This window comes from Ovis aries, chromosome 14 (genome assembly GCF_016772045.2).
Source record: "Ovis aries strain OAR_USU_Benz2616 breed Rambouillet chromosome 14, ARS-UI_Ramb_v3.0, whole genome shotgun sequence".
NCBI lineage: Eukaryota > Metazoa > Chordata > Mammalia > Artiodactyla > Bovidae > Ovis > Ovis aries.
In genome coordinates, this window is record NC_056067.1 from 47,772,946 (window position 1) to 47,791,640 (window position 18,695).

General features: G+C 51.1%; 1 protein-coding gene across 4 annotated transcripts in view; it reads left to right on the top strand.

Annotated features, from left to right (window-relative positions):
- Positions 1-3,626: 3,626 nt before the first annotated feature.
- ACTN4 (actinin alpha 4) overlaps positions 3,627-18,695 on the top strand; it is a 72,459-nt gene continuing 57,390 nt past the window's right edge. For all 4 annotated transcript variants that reach the window (XM_027978247.2, XM_027978249.2, XM_027978248.2 and 1 more), the window contains exon 1: positions 3,627-3,839. In XM_027978247.2, coding sequence (XP_027834048.1) covers positions 3,678-3,839 — 162 coding nt within the window. In that variant the 5' untranslated portion in view covers positions 3,627-3,677. The remainder of the gene's footprint in view (positions 3,840-18,695) is intronic.

The window sequence follows — 18,695 nt, forward strand, 5'->3', positions numbered from 1 at the left end:
TACAGTTCTTCATACTGTTGCTCAGGTCCATAACTTAGGAACCATCTTTTTTTTTTTTAAGAATTTGTTTATTATTTTTAGCTGTGCTGGGTCTTCATTGCTGCGTGCAGGCTTTCTCTAGTTGCGGCGAGTGGGGGAACTCTCGTTGCGGCGCACAGGCTTCTCGCTGTGGTGGTTTCTCAAGGAGCACAGGCTCTAGGGCTGATGGGCTTCAGGAGTTGCAGCTTGTGGGCTCTAGGGCACTGGCTCAGTAGTTTGGTGTACACGCTTAGGTGCCCCGCGGCATGTGGGATCTTCCCGTACTAGGAATGGAACCGGTGTCCCCGGCACTGCAAGGCAGATTCTTACCCACTGGACTGCCTGGGAAGCCCTAGGAGCCATCTTGAGTCTGGATTTTTTTTTTTCTTTTTCACCTCTGCCTCCCACCCCCAACAAATTCATGACTCTAAAGTCGTAGAGGCTCCACTTTCTCATATCCCCCCACTGCCCTTCCTCCACAGCGCTCTCCTCCTCTACCCTCCGTCTTCCTGTCCAGCTTCATCAGGACCACTGCAGCAGCCTCCTCATGGGCCCCCTGAGCACACTCCACCTTCTACAGTCTATCCCCCTGGTGCGGCTGGAGGACCCAGTAGACAGTTAAATCAGACCCCAGCCCTGCTTACCGTCTTCCTTAACTTCCCATTGTATTTAGAATAAAATTCACTATATGGCCCCATTGCACTTAAAATCAAAACTTCTTTTCAGGCAAATAATAATAATAATCAAATCATTATATGTCAATTATGTATCAATAAAAAAGACTCAAATTCCTCACCATGGTTTTAAGTCTATTCATTCATCTGGGGTTTATTAAGCTTCTACCTTAGATGTGAGTTCAATCCCTGGATCAGGAAGTTCCCTTGGAGAAGGAAATGGCAACCCACTCTAATATTCTTGCCTAGGAAATCCTATGGACAGAGGGTCACAAGAGTCTGACCCGACTTAGCAACTAAACAACAAACAATCTTGTGCCAGACACTGTTTCAGAGACTAGGAATATGACCAAACAAAGATTCCTACCATCGTGGGCTGACATTCTTGAGAAAGAAACTAAATAAAGCAGTCATATTAGTATATTAGTGGTGATCAGTATTCTGGGAAAAATAAAGCTGGGAAGGTGTGGATGCTATTTATAAAAAAGTGGTCAGGGGAGGTCTCACTGAGGAGGTGCTATTTCCTCTAATTTTCAGGAGAGGAGTCTATGAGCCTTGGGGATCCAGTATCTAGGGAGAGTGTTCCAGGCAGTGGTAACAAGGTATCACTATGTTCAAAGGCTTTGAGACTGGAGCATACCTAGTATACTGGAGGAACAGTTAGGAGGCCTAATGGCAGAAAGGGAAGAGGAACTAAAAAGCCTCATGATGAAGGTGAAAGAGGAGAGTGAAAAAGCTGGCTTAAAACAACATTCAAAAAATTAAGGTCATGGCCTCTGGTCCCATCACTTCATGGCAAATAGATGGGGGAAAAATGTAAACAGTGGCAGGTTTTATTTTCTTGGGCTCCCATATCACTGCGGACAGTGACTGCAGCCATGAAGTTAAAAGACCCTTGCTCCTTGGAAAGAAAGCTATGACAAACCTAGGCAGCGTATTAAAAAGCAGAGACATCGCTTTGCCGACAAAGGTCTATGCAGTCAAAGCTGTGGTTTTTCCAGTAGTCATGTGTGAATATGAGAGTTGGACTATAAAGAAGGCTGAGCGCTGAAGAATTGATGCTTTTGAACTGTGCTGCTGGAGCAGACTCTCACTGAGAGTTCCTTTGACAGTAAGGAGATCAAATCAGTCAATCCTCAAGGAAATCAATCCCGAATATTCACTGGAAGGACTGATGCTGAAGTTGAAGCTCCAATACTTTGGCCACCTGATGAGGAGAGTCGACTCATTGGAAAAGACCCAGATGCTGGGAAAGATTGAGGGCAGAAGGAGAAGGAAGTGACAGAGGATGAGATGGTTGGATGGTATCACCAACTCAATGGAGATGAGTTTGAGCAAATTCCGAGAGATAGTGAAGGACAGGGAATCCTGGTGGGCTACAGTCCATAGGGGTTGCAAAGAGTTGGACACAACTGTGGTAAAAGTTCAGAAAGGAGGGGAGAGTGGGAGGTGAGCTGGGAGAGACATGAGGACCAGCATGATCAGGATGTGGAAGAAAGACTTTGTGGGTTTGATTGAAACCCCAGGAGTCTCAGTGGTTTCAAAAGCTGGGCCAGAAAAAAAAACAACAAACAAACTGGGCTGGGCCAGGGCAAGGAACGCCCCAGCAGCCTTTCCTCCTTTCCTTGACTTTGACGTGTGGCACCAAGGGAAGGTTCTGAGCAAGCGAGGGAGGGATTTGACCTGATTCAGGTGTTCGCAGGCTCCTTCTGGTTTCTTTGAGAGAGTTGGGTGGTGAGTGGAGGAACAGAGACACGGTGAGGCTGCGGCAGAGGTCCAAGTGAAGACAGGCGAGGGTGGACAGGACCAGGGTATGCCCATAGAGGAGGGAGAAGTGAGTGGATCCCATACATACTTTGAAGATGGAACTGACAGAATTTCCTGAAGAACTGGATGTAGGGTGTGAGGAGAAAGAGGACACGGGGTGACTGAAAGCTCTGTTGCCTGCAAGCTGGGAGGATGGAGGCGCCATTCACTGGGACAGGGATGATCATGGGGTGACCAGGTTTGAGAGGAAGATCAGGGGCTCAGCTTTGGATACTTACACTCGAGGCACCTCTTAATGTGACAATATCATTTATCTGTATTTATTTGTTTATTTATTGCTGCGCCCCACCCCCCGCATTACCGACTTGAGAACTGATCACCCTTATGCTCAGAACCGTATCGTCAGCACCTGAGAACAGTGCCTGGCACACAGTAGGTGCTCAATAAGTGTCTATTGAATGAATGAAGATAGATAAGTCCACAAAACCTTCTACTGATAACTCTCGAGTCACCCAGTATCTATTCCAGTCTAACTCCCATGTCCATTTCGTGAATCCCGCCGGTGTTTGTTCAAATGTCCTCCTCCGCAAAGCCTATCCTGACTACTCTATTTACATTTCAGCTTGGTTTTTCTCCGTAACACGAATCCCCTTGGAATATATTAACATATATATTATGTACTGAAAATTATTTGTTTGTTGTCTCCCTTCACTAGAAGCTTCCGCGAGGGCAGGGAGTTTTATCTATTTCGTTTAAGTGGCAACGCACACAGCAGGCGCTTAATAAATATTTGTTGAATTTTCCTTGCTGAATGGGATACGTGCCACGCCTGAGCGGGTTTTCTTAGTCGGACGGCGAGACCCGCCTTACGAGTCATCCGCGATCTGGCCCCGCCCACACGCAGAGGCCGGGCGCGCTCACGCGGGAACAGGGGGCGCGGCTCGTCCGCGAGCTGCAGGGCGGCGGGGAAGCGCGCTCTGCGCAGGCTCCGAACGCCCCGAGGCGGAGTCTCAGGGTCTCTTGGGGTAGGAGGCGCGCGCGCGGGAGGGCGGCGGCGGCGGCGGCGCGGTGCGCAGGCGCGGCGGGCAGTGCGCAGGCGCCGGCGGAGGGCGGGCTTGAAGCAGCTGAAGCGGCGGCGGCGGCGGCGGCGGCGGCAGCGGCTCGGGCAGAGGGGCGGGAGCAGAGGCTGGAGCGGACGGGCTCGGGAGAGGCGGCGGAATGGTGGACTACCACGCGGCGAACCAGTCGTACCAGTACGGCCCCAGCAGTGGGAGCAATGGCGCTGGCGGCGGGGGTAGCATGGGAGACTACATGGCCCAGGAGGACGACTGGGACCGGGACCTGCTGTTGGACCCGGCCTGGGAGAAGCAGCAGCGCAAGGTGCGTGGCCCTCGGGCCGGACGGGCTGGAGGCGGGGGTGGGTTCCGAGGGAGGCTGGGGGCCGGGAAGGGGCTCGGAGACCCTGAGGCGGGATCGGAGGGTCCGTGGTGAGAACCGGGCGTCCTGAGAAGGAATCGGCGGGTCTGGGACGGGGTTTGGAGCCCTGGAAGGGAGCTGCAGAAGTTGAGCGGGGACTTGGGAGTCTGAGAAAATAATTGGCGGCCGAGGTGGGGATATGGAATCTAAGACTAGGAATCAGGGAGCCCGGGGAAGGGATTGCAGCGTCTGGCCTGGGAATGAGGGGAAATCGGCGAGATGACCGGAGGAGACTCAAGAACGGAATTGGGTCTGAGGCGGGATGGAAGGGTCAGGATGGACTGGAGATGGTCAGAGGGAAAAGGGGGAGTCTGGAATGTGTGGGTCAGGATAGAATTCGGCATCGGGGCAATCCGAAGAGGAGCTGGAGTATGGAGGGCGTAATTTGGATTACAGAATCCTCTGAAGAGGGTTGGCATTATGGGAGCCCCAGGGATGAAGCCCCTTTCATTCTAAAGGGGATGAAGATTCTGGAAGTGGGTGTGAAGGGACCCAGGGCTTGGTGGGTGAGGATGGGGAGGCTGCTAAGGAGGTCTGGACTCTGGCTCTGGTGGGAGAAGTCAGGAAGCTGTGAATAAGAGGTTTTGAAGGGGCGAGATATTATCAGGGGTGCCCTGCCCTACGGGGAAGAGGAGAAGATTAGGAGATAGAAGAGTTATTGGTGACGCCAAGGCCTCCTTGATGAGAGGCGGAAGGGGGATAGAGAGAATTTGGAGCATTCTGAGGAGGGGTTCTGAAGAATTGATGGAACGTAGACAAAGCTCAGCAAAGGGTTGGCGTTGCCGGAGGCAAAGGTAGCCTGAACGAGGTGAGAAAGGCGGGAGAGAATGGTCGGAATGGCGGATGGTGGGAGGGAGGTGTGCGGAGTAATGAAAGTCTCACTAGAAAAGGAGTGTGTGATGGATAGACCTAGAGAGGAATCTGGGGGTGAGGGCTTCTGGAGGTGTCGTCCCAGGACTGGAGAGTGTGTTTATGTGTTGTGAAGGGAGAACAAGTTGTTTGGGGAGGAGGGGCTGAGAGTGTGCAGAAGAATTATCTTTTGGGGGTGGTGATGAAGAGCCCCTGCTAAAGCAGGGTCTGTTTTCAGGTGGCACGTTGGAGTGTGGAGGCAATATGGGGGGACTCACAGTGGGGAAAGGGAGATAAAAAGGAGTGGGAGGTGCAGAGAGGGTGGGGTGTGTGTCTTTGTGTATTTGTGTATGTGTATAGGTGTATGTGTGCACATAATCCAAGGTGGTAGAGAGCAGGGAGCTCCAAGCTGCTAGAAGAGAGGGTTTAGTGCGCAGGAAGAGCTAAAGAAAGGAAGGTATTGAGGTGGGGGTGTGTCTTGGGAGGGGGCTGTTTCAAAGTGTGTGAAGAGGGTGGGAGGTACTTACTTAATTAGAGGCATGTTGTAGGTTCTTCAGACCTGAATTTTCTTCCCGGATTCATTACCAGTTCTGTGGCCTTGGGCAAGACCCTTGATCTCAGTGTGGTCCTGTCATCTGTGGAATGAGGAGGGGTCGAGGGAGTCCCTTCTGTGATTCTAGGAGGGTGGATGTGTGTGGTGTTGGGAGAGTAGCAAGGGGTTTGAGTGTGGCTGGAAGCCTCTTGAGGGTGTGAGATGTTGCTTTGGGGCTTCCATGCAGGCAGCCCAGGCTGGTGGGGAAAGGGTGAAAGGAACAGCTGTGCCAGGCAGCCTGGGGTGGGGCCTGGCTTAACCTTGGGGTAAATTACCAACCTCTGCTTGAATTTCCTCATCGGTAGTTGGGGGGGTGAGGGGGGTGGCGGCTCCGCGGTGATGTCCTTATCTGTTGCCCCACCTACCTCCGGGTGGGCAGGTTGAGATAATCTGACATAAAAATTCTTTTTGAGGGGAGAGACCTAGCCTCTGGTCTCAACAGTAATTTACTGCCGGAGGCAATGCCGGGTTGAAAAAGGTTAAGGGTTGCTCAGAGACCTGGGAAGCTGGGAAGGGAACAAGGCGGGGTCCTTGGGGTCGGTTTTTTTTTTTTTTTTTTTTGAGAAAACCTGGGCTCCTTCTCCAGCTCCTGGTTCTGGGGGAGAATGAGCTTTGTAGTCTCTTGACTCAAGTGGTGGGGAGTAGGGACCTTCCCTCCCCTTCCCTTGCTGACGCCTACCCCTCCCACAGTGACTCCCTCTGCTCGATTCCACTCCCTTCTGGGAGTCAGGGTATGTGCTCCACCATGGTTATAGTCTCCCTTGCCCGCTGGGTGAGGCCAGGGCACCCTTCAGGCCGGAGCAGGAACCAGGACTCACCGGCATCCCCGGGCCTGGCTGCGGTTGTGTCATCACCACCCCCCCCCCCCCACGCCCCATCCTATCCTCAGGGACCAGGCACGGGGAAGGAAAGGGTGGCTCACAGCCCCTCTTAGACCAGCTGTTTCAGATTCTCAAGACGGGCCAGATCCTAGCGTGTCCGACTTGATACAACTGTAGCAAATATTTACACGCAACTGTACTTTGGGGGGAATATCATTTCACTGCTGTGTGCCTACCTATTTCGGGGCAGGCATCTTCTCTGACATGGGAGAAGGAGTAATGGGAAGGAATATATAGACGAGTCTGCAGTTTTCTTCCTTCTAAGAGGACCCCCACCCCCACCCCTCCCCAGACGGTTTTCCTGCCTGGCAGTGCCACTTTGGCAAGTGACAGATTGCCCTTCTTGCCCCTCTAAGGCTGAGCCACGGACCACAGAGAGGGTGGCGGTCCTGTGAGTGTGCTCTGTGTACTCTCATGCTCTAAAAAGCTGTGTCCAGGACAGCTGTAGCTGTCCTTAAAGCGTGTGGCAGTTGAATTCTTCTAGGAATTAAGCAAGGTTTAGCCCAAGTCAGAGGGTGCCTGTGGTTCCCAGTGGTTCTCAGATCTACCTGAAGCCCTTCTGGGGACCCCTGTAACCAAGGCATTACCTGATAAGTAGGTTATGCAACAGCTCTGATCTGGAAAGGCTCTACATGTTTTCTCCAGGGGTGTGGGGGGAAGGACTGTTCTGGTCTTTGAGCAAATTCTTGAGCAATTATAGCTCTGGGCCAGAGCTCCCTCTCCCAGTTTCTGAAAGAGGCTTGAGTAGCCTTGCCACCCTTGCTCTGCTGGACAGGTGAGGGCACTTGATAGCCACTCCCGAAGTTCTCAGCGCAGCAAGAGGAGCTGCCTCCTTTGCTAAGCTGGCGTGGTCGTTGAAACATCACTGACTGCTCACAGGGCCTCAGTGTTTAGACCCTGACCTTTGGCTTGGGCTCTATTGGATTTGAGTTAATTATTTGAACGTTCTGATGGTGTCTTGTTTTCCTCCAAGTAGGGTTGTTTTTCTTTCTTTTTTTTTCCTTTTAGGCTGATGATAGAGACCTCAAAGTAGCCATCTGTTATTTTGTTCCATTACTCTTAATTGCTTGCCTCTTAGGAACTGGCTGAGACTAGCAGATCCTTAGCAGTTTTTAAAAATGGAATAAGTTACTTACTGAAAACCAAAACCAAAAAAAAAAAAACCCCAGACTCAGTTGTCATCTAGAATTAAAGACGGTACCTATGTGAGGTGGAGAAGGAAATGGCAACCCACTCCAGTATTCTTGCCTGGAAAATTCCATGGACAGAGGAGCTTGGCAGGCTACAGTCCATGGGGTCGCAAAGAGTCGGACACGACTGAACGACTAAAACACACACACACACACCCCTATGTGAGAAGGGGGGCAGGTATTCTTTTTGCCTGCCTGGGAGAGGGGTAGGGAAAGGTACTCAGCTGCTAGCTTCTGTCCTCGGTTACTCCCCCCTGCCCCAGGTTTTAAGAACAGGGCTTTTCTCAGAAATAGAGACACAGACAAAGGGAATTCATGTGTGGCTACCAAGGGGGTAAGAGGTGGGAGGAGTTGGGGGCTTGGGATTGGCGCATACGCTACTGGTGCGATGTAGAAAACAGATAACTAATGGGAACTTGCTGCGCAGCACAGGGAACTCGGCTTCTCGCACTGTGGTGACCTTAATGGGAAGGAAGTCCAAAAGGGAGTCGCTTTGCAAAATGATTCATTTTTCTGTACATTGGAAACTAACGCAACACTGTAAAGCAGCTGTACTCCAGTGAAAATTAAAGAAAAGAGCAAGAAACAGGGCTTTCCTGCTGCCTGCCTAAGAGGTGAGGTGAGGGAGGCTGGCCGGAGTGCAGTGCCCCGTGTAGCCACTCACACCCATTCAGCTGAGGGTTGCGATCCAGTTGGTGCCGTGGAGTGGCGCCTACTGCTTCATCTAAGTCGTTTCATTCTCTGTGCTCCAGGGCACGGGCAGGAGTGCCCTCTGCCTTTTGAAACACCGTCCCTGAGACCAGCAAGGAGGCTCCTTTGGCAGTGGGGAGCTGACTCACTGTGCAGTTGGAACTGGTGCTAAATAGTTCCATTTAATGGCAGCTGACGGCCTGGCCTCGAGCAGGCTGCCTCATGGGAAAAGTTTGGTGAGACGTATTGGAGGAAAACAACCCTGGAAATGAGGATAGGGTTTTAACATCCAGGTGCGGCTGGTGCTATCTAATTCCTGAGATGCAGTCCAGGAGGTCAGTGAAAATGTAGGTTTGCACCCCCAAAGGGCTTCCTCGGTGGCACCGTTGGTAAAGAGTCCGCCTGCCAGTGCAGGAGATGCAAGGGATGCGGGTTTGATCGCTGGGTCCGGAAGATGCTCTGGAGTAGGAAGTGGCAACCCACTTCAGTTCTCTTGCCTAGAAAATTCCATGGACAGGGGAGTCTGGCTGGCTGTAGTCCATGGGGTCGCAGAGTCAGACACAACTGAGTGTACACAACAACCTCAACAGCAGCAACCACACAAAGTGTCCTCTGAATCGGATGTCAGAGGAGCAGGGACAAGGCTGGATTCCTGGCTCAAGGCTCTGGGGTGGGGAGTTCTGCCATTTAAACATATACTCCAGTCACGGCTGAGTTTGGCCAGACAGCCCCCTTTTACAGAGTTAAGTGAGTGAGTAGTACAAGTTAGCTGGCAGCTCTGGTCTAGCAGATGACAGCAAAGAGAATGAAGCCAAAAAGGCATCGATTTGGGAAGACTCAAGGAATTTCTGAGATGGTTGAGATGAACACTTCTGGCTTTTGACATATTGATTTATAATGTGCCGGGAATTGTACAAGCCTTTGACCAGACTTAGGGTTGTTCTTTTTTTTTTTTTTTTTTGAAAAAGGATTCCCTTTGATTTTGTGGAGGATAAGGAGAGGGAAAGGGCAAAGATAATTAAGGAACAGCTGTTTGCTGTCCTTGTCACTTGCTCATTCAAGTTTTCTGAATGGCTGAATTAATCAGCATGTTTGTCTCTTCTCTGGCATTCGGAATGTTCTAGATCAGTGGTTTTCCCAGCTTTATCCTTATTTCCTTCACTTAGTGATGTCCCTGTTTTCATCTGTCTGGTCACTTCCCTTCCGTCGCTTTTATTTTATGTACTGTACAGAATAGCAAAAGCACTCCTGTTACTTTAAGTCTTCCTCCCTGCCCCCCACCCCCTTCTTTTTTCATGGAAATAGGAGGTGAGTGATAGCAAGTTGGTAATTCAGTGGCAGTGGTAACTGAAACACTGACCTACTAAAAGGTGGGCGGAAGCTTCCACTTGAATTGATACGAATCTTGACATCCAGGAAGGTTTGAAAGACAGCTTTATGTCCCTGGTAGTTTGAGAACTCCAGATCAGCCTCCTTCAGGATGAAGTTCAACTTCCAAACATCAAAGCCTCAAGCGCAATTATAAGGAAACTTAGTTTTACACTGTTGCCCGTCTAGACGCCAGAATTTGTTATAAAGTGTCTGCAAGTGGCACAAGTAACACTTGCTTTTCTTCAGGAAGGTTTATGAGTTACATTTTAGTTAGTAACCCAGGTATCGGGAAGTATAAGGTTCAGGGAGTCAAGCGAAAACAGAACTTTAAAAAGTCTAGCCTCTGTTTAAAGAGTGATCTTATTGGGAGGAAAAATTAACCGACTGATTGGGAGGAGAAGGATCTGCCTCCAGCAGAAAAGGGAGAACTCTGCATACATCTAACCGGCAAACATGTCCTCGTATCAGAAGTTTTGTCCAAGTAGCAGTCTCTCTGGGCTTATAAAAACCCCAGAGACATTTGTCTTGGTGTTGTGCCTTTTTCTGTTGTGGTGTTCTTTCATGTCCTTCCCCTCCCCTTTCCCTCGTAAACAACAGATGCATTAACTTGGAATGTCCATGGAAAGTCTTTGAAAGCCGGTTGGTGTAACTTGGTTGCCGTCTCTTTAGTCTGAGCAGCAGTTACTCCAGAAGAGGCCAGTGGCCTTTTTTCCCTTAGATGTAATTTACTGAAGTAGCCTCTAAAAGCAAGTGAATTGAGCTTTACTTTGGGATTTGCTATTTGCCACCTGTTTCTGTACTGGCTCCTGCCTTCCTGGGACGGGATGAGCCCCAGCTTCCCCGAGAGTGAGGACCATCCTGTGCTTCCAAGAAGGCACAGTGGTTCTCCAGAGCCAGAGCAGCCCTCCTCATCCCTACATCATGCTTGGCTCCGTACTTCCTAAACTACAGTCATTTGTGATTTTTTCCATAGCCCGCATTTGCTTTTATATACTTAATAATATTCTTCTAAGTCAATTTTGCCTTTTTAAACTTAAGTTTTAAAGGGGAAATTTATGTGAGTATTGCCAGTGGAAACGCCAGCTTCCCTGGCCATAAATAGAAGGAAACTGCAAAAATAAAACAGGCGGGAAAGAAAACAACGATGTGAAGTTCTAGCCTGCTGCAGGGTCTAGGCCTGATGCCTGCTCCCTCTGTCAGGAGGAGATTGGCAAGTGTCCGGGAGGTGTTAGAGACCCAGAGAACCGACCGAGCAGAGACTTCTCTTTGATGTGTTCAGAAGGTAGACAAGAGAATCAAAGGGAGTAACTGTCTCGAAGTCATTCACGTTTCAGCGGAGAGCGTGGATAACTCTTAAAATCTCCCACGGTGTGCTTGCCATGCGTGGAAAAAACGTTATCTCACTTGACCCTGGAAACGTTCCGAGAGTGGCAGGGCAGAGTGACTCACCCAGGAACATGCCACCCGTCCTGCCTACCCGGCCTCCCACCGTACTACCCATGAACACGTCTCTCAGGACTGAGTGGCACTGGGTTTTTCTCTGCATTCAAATGTTACGGTTTCTTGGGTGTTTTTTTTTTTTTTTTTTTAAGAAATCGGGGCCACATTCTAAATAAAAGAAGTGTGGGTTTATCCCTTGTTCCTCACATTGCTGTTTCTTTTTTAAATTTTATTTGTTTATTTTTGGCTGCGCTGGGCCCTTGCTGCCGCGTGGACTCTTCTCTAGTTGCGGAAGCAAGGGCCACTCTCTAGCTGTGGTGCGCAGGCTTCTCATCGAAGTGGCTTCTCTCGCTGCAGAGTGCGGGCTCTCGGGTGCACGGGCTTCAGCGGTCGCAGCTCCCGGGCTCTAGAGCACAAGCTCAATAGGTGGGGCGCATGCATAGGCTTAGTTACTCCGTGTCACGTTGGGTCTTCCTGGACCAGGGATCGAACCCGTGTCTCCTGCAGGCAGATTCTTTACCACAGAGCCACCAGGGAAGCCCTGCTTTCTCTTTTTAAGGCTCCAGCTTCCTTATACAAACACACTTGAAGTTTTTGGGCTGCTCTTTTAAGTGTGAACCACCCTGCTGCCCCATCTGCGTATTTGCATCCTCAATTCAGAAAGGAAAGCAGTGCCCTCCTGCCGCGTTAAGAAAGGCTGATTTCAATGTTCTGCTTCCAACTAAGAGAGCAGAACAGATTCTCTGTCTCCGAGTGGAACTCTGGACAGGGGCAGAAGTAGCTGTAAGTGGCAGATTCTGCTCCACAGAACACAAGTGAAGTCATCTCGGGAAATATCGTCGATGGTGTCGAAACGATTGAATGGGATGCTGGAACACCAGCAATACAATAGCATTTGTGTCTTCAGCTTTGGGCAGGAATAAAGAAGACATTGTGGTTTGTTTTATGCTTTTTAAAGTCGTCCCCCCCGCCCCCCCCACAAAAGGTGTGGGGCTGAGTGATGTCTGTTACTGGCTTTCTAGTGGGTTTTTCTTTTCATCTTTTCCCCCCTCCCTGAGGGCTGGTGAGAGTGGGTGGAAGCCGCAGTCTAGGTGGATGGGAGGCAGTGCGGAAGGCAGGCCATATGCCTTCCTTCTCGTTCCCCATGTGTGACAGGAATGCATTTGGTCTTTTAACCTCCAAAGAGCCCAAGATGAAGGGTTTCCATATCTTACCTCCTGACCGGTAAAGTCTCTAATTCCAGCTCCAAGAATGTCTTAATAACAGCCATCCAGGATGGGGGCATGGCAGGAAGTCAAATAAATGCATTTTTTCTCCCCTCCCCCCCTTCTTTTTTTTAATACACATTTAATACACCGAAATACACGTTTCAGTGGCAGAGAAGGCCAGTTCGAGGTTAGGGGAAACACCACAGGAGGAAGCTTGAAAGTGAGCAACCAGGCCACCCTGGGAGGTTGCCTGAGGGGGTGTCACACCAAGAGTCTGTGGGTCTCCAGCTAGTGTTATTGGAAAAACAGTCCTCCCTCTACCAAGCACCACGGGCAGTGCTGGAAGCCGGCGCTTCAGTCACCGGGCTCGGCATGCGCCCGCAGTATGGTGTGCACCATCGGCATGGTATGCCCGTATGCAGCCGTCAACATGCCGGTGTGCTTTGATCAGTCTCGGTCAAGGTGTGTGTGAAAGGTCTTTAGTTGATAACATCATGGAAACGAACTGCCCAGCGTTTCGGAGATGTGCCTGTGTACTCGCGGCAGCGCCGGCTCTTGGGTAGAAGCACGGTGCTGCCAGCCAGTCCCCGGGAAAGTGTCCACAGACGCGGTGGCCATGCTGGGCCGGGGACCCCTGTTCTCTGGTGCACAGGCCAGGCCAGTCTGTTTCATCGATGAGGAGTGTGTTTGTAAGAGAGAGAGGAGAAGATGAGTACACATGAAAGCCGCTGTTGGCTTTGTGGCCAAGGCCAGTGCTTTTTCTCTAGGCATTTAGAGTTGGAATCTCAGCTATGTGACTTCTTAACAGCAGGGCAAAATGTGCCTGCATCTTTTGCCTGCTTTCGCAAACACTGACAAAGTTAAAAAGAACTCTAAAGTTTCCAGCAAATCCCAAGCACAGTTCATCCCATGATAACATTTTTTTTTTTTTAAACAAGCCACATCCTTCCTCCTCCAACTCTGCCAGTAAATAAACCTTTTTCTCCCCCATTACTCCCACCTCTTTCCCCTGCTCTCTTTTCTTTAAGGAAATGAGTATCTTTACATTAAACCTTTGTGTCTGATGGAAATATTAAATGCCTCTTGGGCTGTTGCTGGCATGGATTATGTGGGGAAGAGTCAGATTTTTAAAGAAGTTTTACAGGCTGGTATGATCTTCCAGTTCTAGCCTATGAAGTATAAACTCCATTTCAAAATTCAAAATGTCTGGAAGCAGCCAGCTTGCCAGGCTAGTTCAAGGGCAGTCTGATGAATCAACCCTTCTTACAGGCTGTCTGCTAACCAGCCCTGGAAGGTATCCAGCCGGTAAACATCACCAGGATCGTCAGGCAGTTTTTCCTGTGTGTGGTTGGGGGCGGGAGGAGGGGGAGGGATCACTGGAGCTGCGCGGCCAAGTCTGGTAGGATGTGACTTTCTGTAAAACAGAAAGGTCTAGAAAGGTCTGTATCAAGATGTGTTTTTCCAAGACGTTAGGCCTGTAGTCACCCAGCACTGAGTGTACTCGTGGAGTGAGAGGAAATACCTAGACCAGTTGGGACCGGGGGAACCTTTTTAACCATTTTGGGAAGCAAGTTTTCCCTTTCCTTTTGTAACTTTCACTGACTCAGGGACAACCCATGGAAGAGAATTCAGTCCGCTGAGAGCAGTGAACCATTTTGAGAATGGTTGATTGATGGATCATGGCCCAGAGCCGTGGGAGGTCAGGGAGTGGCACTGGGCGCCTACCCGCCATACGGAAACAGCCCAGAGATTCAAAGGGAACCAGCTTTGACCATAAAAATACACGACTCGTGACTCACAGCGCATTGAGTTCTCTTCGCAGCTACCTTAGACTTGAGAAAGTTCTGGGCCTCTTTATAAACAGCCACAGAGCTGGCCTTGCCAAATACGGCCTGCTCCAGGGCCACCGGGTCAGCCTAGGAGACAACTTTCTTGCCTAAAAATAAGTCTATGTTCCTACCGAACATTCCAAACATAGTTTAAACATGAGACTTGTGAGTCGCAGTTCAGGCCTCGTGGGTTCAGTTACGTCACAGCGTGGGCAGTTGAGGGTCTTTGGGGAGCTTGGTTCCCCACTTTGGGATTGGCCCCTGGCCACCAAGGAAATCAGATGACCAAATGAGAGCCACCTCCCAACTCATTTCTTTATGTTCCTGATCTCTCACAGGCTGGTGGGGAGACAGCAAGCACGTGAATAAAACAAGGTAATTTCAGATGGGGTTATGCCCTATGAATTTACTAATAATAATAGCAGCTAGCTAGGACTTGGCTTGGCACTATTCTAAGAGCTTTATGTAGACTGACTCATGTAATCCTGTGAGGCAGGTATTGTCACCTCTACAGGACAAGTGTGGAAATGAATCCTTTGACGTTGAAGCCACTTGCCCAAGTGACAGTGCTAGGATTTGAACCTAGAGGGTCTGACTTTCCAGCCATGTTTACACTATACTACGGTCTGGTGATTGGGGATAGCCCGGGCAGAAGTCGGTCAGGGGAGGAGGGCAATGCTGGTACTTTGGATCAAGAGGAAGATCTCTGAAGACTTGACAGTTTAGCTGTTCCCTGAGGGATGAGATGGGGTCGCAAAGAGTTGGACACGACTGAGCAACTGAACTGAAGGGATGAGAAGGGTGGCTCAGTGGTAAAGAATCTACCTGCCAGTGCAAGAGACGCAGAAGACGTGGGTTCAGTCCCTGGGTCGGGAAGATCCCCTGGAGAAGGGAATCGCAACCCACTCCAGTATTCTTGCCCGGAGATTCCCATGGACAGAGGAGCCTGGTGGGCTACAGTCCATGGGGTCACAGAAGAATTGGACACGACTTAGCAACTGAACAGCAACAGTCACGGGGATAAGAAAAAGGGAGCCAGGAGCGCACTGGGGGACGGCTGTCCCAAGCAGAGGGAAGGGAAGTATGGTGGCCCTGAGCAGCAGAAAGTTCAGGATGGTCGGAGCAGGGCATGCACAATAGAGAAGATGGGCAGAGCCAGCTCTCTTGGAGCTTTGTTGGAAGTGGCGATGAAGCCCAGGGTCTGTAAATGCAGTCCTTCTTAGACCCCAGTAGGCCAGGAACCTCACACTTCCAGAATTCTGGCCCTGCTGACGCTTTCCCCTCAGGCCCCCTAGACAGGCCAGACCTGACTTCTAAAGTGGGAACCCCAGGACCACAGAGCATTAAACCAAACAAAGGCTTCAATTATCTCTATGATCGCGGCTCCAGTAGACACCTGTGTTTGATTAAAGTGTTGGTAACTTCTGAATCTGGAGTTTTATGGCACTGTGTTCTCATATGGCTTGGTTGTGTCTCTCTCAGAGAGCTTAACTTCTTTCCCCACCATCAAATTCCAGCTCCCTTCTGTCTCACAAGAGGCTGCTGGATTCACAAAGTATCTTTGGCAAAAATGTTGTGTCTCCCTCTTTGAAGTGGGAAGCCTGGAAGCCCGATTTTTTTTTTTTTTAAACTGGCTCTTCTAGGCACCCCCATTTCGCTGTAAACTTCTCTTTCATTTACTCAGTATTTCACCGTCGGTTCCTCTGGTCAGGTGGGGCTGTAGCTAGGACGCCTCTAGTTTAGAGAGGCGGACTTGCAGGCTGATTCATTCTGAGGCATCCAGCTTTCTGTCCCCCACTGGAGGCCGGTCCAGGAACACCGTAGTTTTCATTTGGCCCATGACTCCCCTGTCAGAAGGCACACCTTGTCAAACTAGTTGTGTGGCTTTGACTCAGCAAGGGAGGAACGCTGCCAGCGCTCGGGGCTAGCCATGGACACTCCTGACTCCATACACACGGCGCCGGGCAGGAAGCTAAGTTCAGGGATCACGCGGTGTCCGTCAGGTGAGCTTGGGCTGGAGTTCTCTCTGCCCTGCCCTAGCTGCAGTCCAGCAGCAAAAACCGTCCCTTCTGACAGAATTTAAAGGAGCAAGTGAATATGAAGGTGGCCTGCGACGGCCCGGCCAGCCCTGCTGCGTCCACTGGAAAGAAGATGGAGAGGTTTCCATTTTCCTGGCAGCGCACCCATGCGAACTTGTTAAATCTTTTAAGTAGCCGTAGAGGAGGGGAGATAAAGGTGTGGGTTTTTATCCCTATCCCCTTAAATATAAAAATAAAACTTCCCCCTTATAAAATTGATTTGGAGTGGGAAGGAAATCTATGGCAAGTGGAAAACAGGTCCAATTATATTGAACTCGTACCCCATGTTTGGGAGATGGCTGTAAGTTTCCACGATGGGTGGGTGGCTCCTCATGCGTTTATGTTGCGGTGAACCTGCTCCAAGCTGTCCCCACAGATAGAAGAGGCTTTCTGAGGGAGGAGGCTGTCTCTTTTCACCATGCTGCAGAGACTTGGAAGGACTCTTGAATGACTTCACTCGGGTAGCGGTGTTGGGGCCGCTGACCGAAGCGGGTCTGCTTTTGACAGCCAACCAGCATCTTGTGTAACATGAGTTGGGGCTTCAAGGGCCCTGGAGTCCGGCGCTCAGGTAGAAACATGACCGCCAGGGCCCTCAACAGCCTTCGCTGGGCCCCTGTGCAGAGCAGAGCTCTGCAGCGAGCCTTTGGGGGTATGAGAGAAACCGGAGACCCGGCCTGTGCTCTCAAGGAGCTGGCAGGGTAGCTGGGGCGAGAGCGGAGCCACATGAGACCTCAGGAGGACACCAAGCGGCCCACAGACAAGCCCACAGCACTCTAGCCGTGTCCTGGGAGAGGAGAAGGGTGAAAAGGGCAGGTGGGGTCAGTCATGGAAGCCTTCATAAAGGAGGTGAGTGTGATGGCGGGCAGGTGTCTGGGGGCAGGCATTAGGGGATCCCATCCCACATGTGCAGTCGGAACAGCCTTCCTTAGCTGGCTCTTGTGAGCAGTCCCACCAGTCCCTCCGCGCAGTGAGCCGACTCTTTGGGGAGTTTCCCATTCGAGACAAGGCACCATGTTCAGTATGTCTCAGCCATCCATGCGTTTGAACCTCTGTATTGCAGGACCCCAGCTTCTGAGTCCCTATCCACTCATGGGTCCTGTGGCTTTCAGGGATCTAGGGAACAGGCCAGACCCTTCTCCCCAGGTGGGCTTCGGCTCTGACTACTCCTTTTGAGGCATGTGCTTTCAGCTTGCTGACGGTCCCTCCTGAATAAGCACAGGCTTTAGAAAAGAGGAGCAGAGAACACCCCCTTCTCCTGACCTCTTCTGTGCCAGGGTTTCTTCAGGCCTTGCTCCTTACCTCTGGGTAGGTGATGCTCGGCACTGCCTTCTAGTCAGATGACACTTAAAGTGGAGAACAGCGGTTCTGTGCTGATCATGGAAATGAATGGGGTCAAGTCCCGCTGGCTGGCTGGCTTGGCGCACCACAGTAAACACACTACTGCTGGCATGAGGGTAGCCTCCAAGTGTTCTGCCTCGAGAGTTTATTCTTGCCTGCCAGCTCAGCTTCCAGGTGCTATTCTTTTCTTTAAATAAATGCCTTCAACTGGCTTGTGCAATGTAAGAGTTCCCATCCCAGGAAACACTCAAGTGTGTTTAAAAAAAAAAAGGAAAACCAACAAACTCTCCTCGTTCAGATGCTCATGGGCCAAATGTGTGACTCAAATACTGCAGTGCCCTTCATTTGCTTTCCCCAAATTGGCGTATTCGAGTGGCACGCTGGCCTCACTGTGAGATAAGGTTGGGGTAGCCGGCCCAGGCCTCTTTCTTAGACTGTGTGTGTGGCTTCCGGTTGGGCTTTTCCTCCCTTCAGGTGATGCTTGAGAGCCACGACAGCGCAGCTCACGCATGTCGTGGCTGAAATCCTCCAGCAGAACCTGGCCAGCATCTCTCCGATCTCGCTCGGGATCAGGAGCTCTGCCATGGAAGGATTTGGTGGGGTCAGTGAGGGTGGCAAGTGCCGCCTGTCACGAGCCAGGCTGTGTTGCCTGGGCGCTGAAGCACTGCTGCTGCCAGAGCTGCAGGCTGTTGGCATGGCCAGTTCCTGTTTCCTCATGGTTTCCAGGTGGAGTCTGCCTTAATCCTTAAGAGGCGTCTCTTTCCCCGCTTTTCAGAGGCAGAGAGGGGAAGGCGGTGGACTTCCTTCCAGGAGAGAATAGGGGCTCACTCATTAGCAGCTGGGAAATCTACATTGCTCTACCCACACTTGGGGAGAGGTTTCTGGGAGGGGGTGGATGTTGCAGAATATGCAGGAACAGAAAGTTTGTTGCAGGAACCCAGGCTTTGGAAAGAGATGCCCGCTCAGCCAGTGGGTGAGCTGGTGGGTGGGTGAGCCGATAGCACCCAGCCCGCCCACCAGACGCCAAGAGGCAGCTCAGATGTCACTGGGATCCAGGCTGTCTCCTGTCTCCAGCAGCTGCAACCCGGGAGGGGGTGTCGAGAGCACTGCCGCTCCTGTGCGAGGGCGCTTCTGGCGACAGAAGCAGGAGGCAATGAGAGTTATGGGGTGGGAAGAGGGTCAGAGCAGAGCCTTCAGAGGGGGACAGAACTGGGCTCAGTACCCGACTCCTCCACCTACTGGTTTCGGGGCTGTGGGCGGGGCTTAAGCCTGTGTCCTCCTTTGAAAAGGGCCA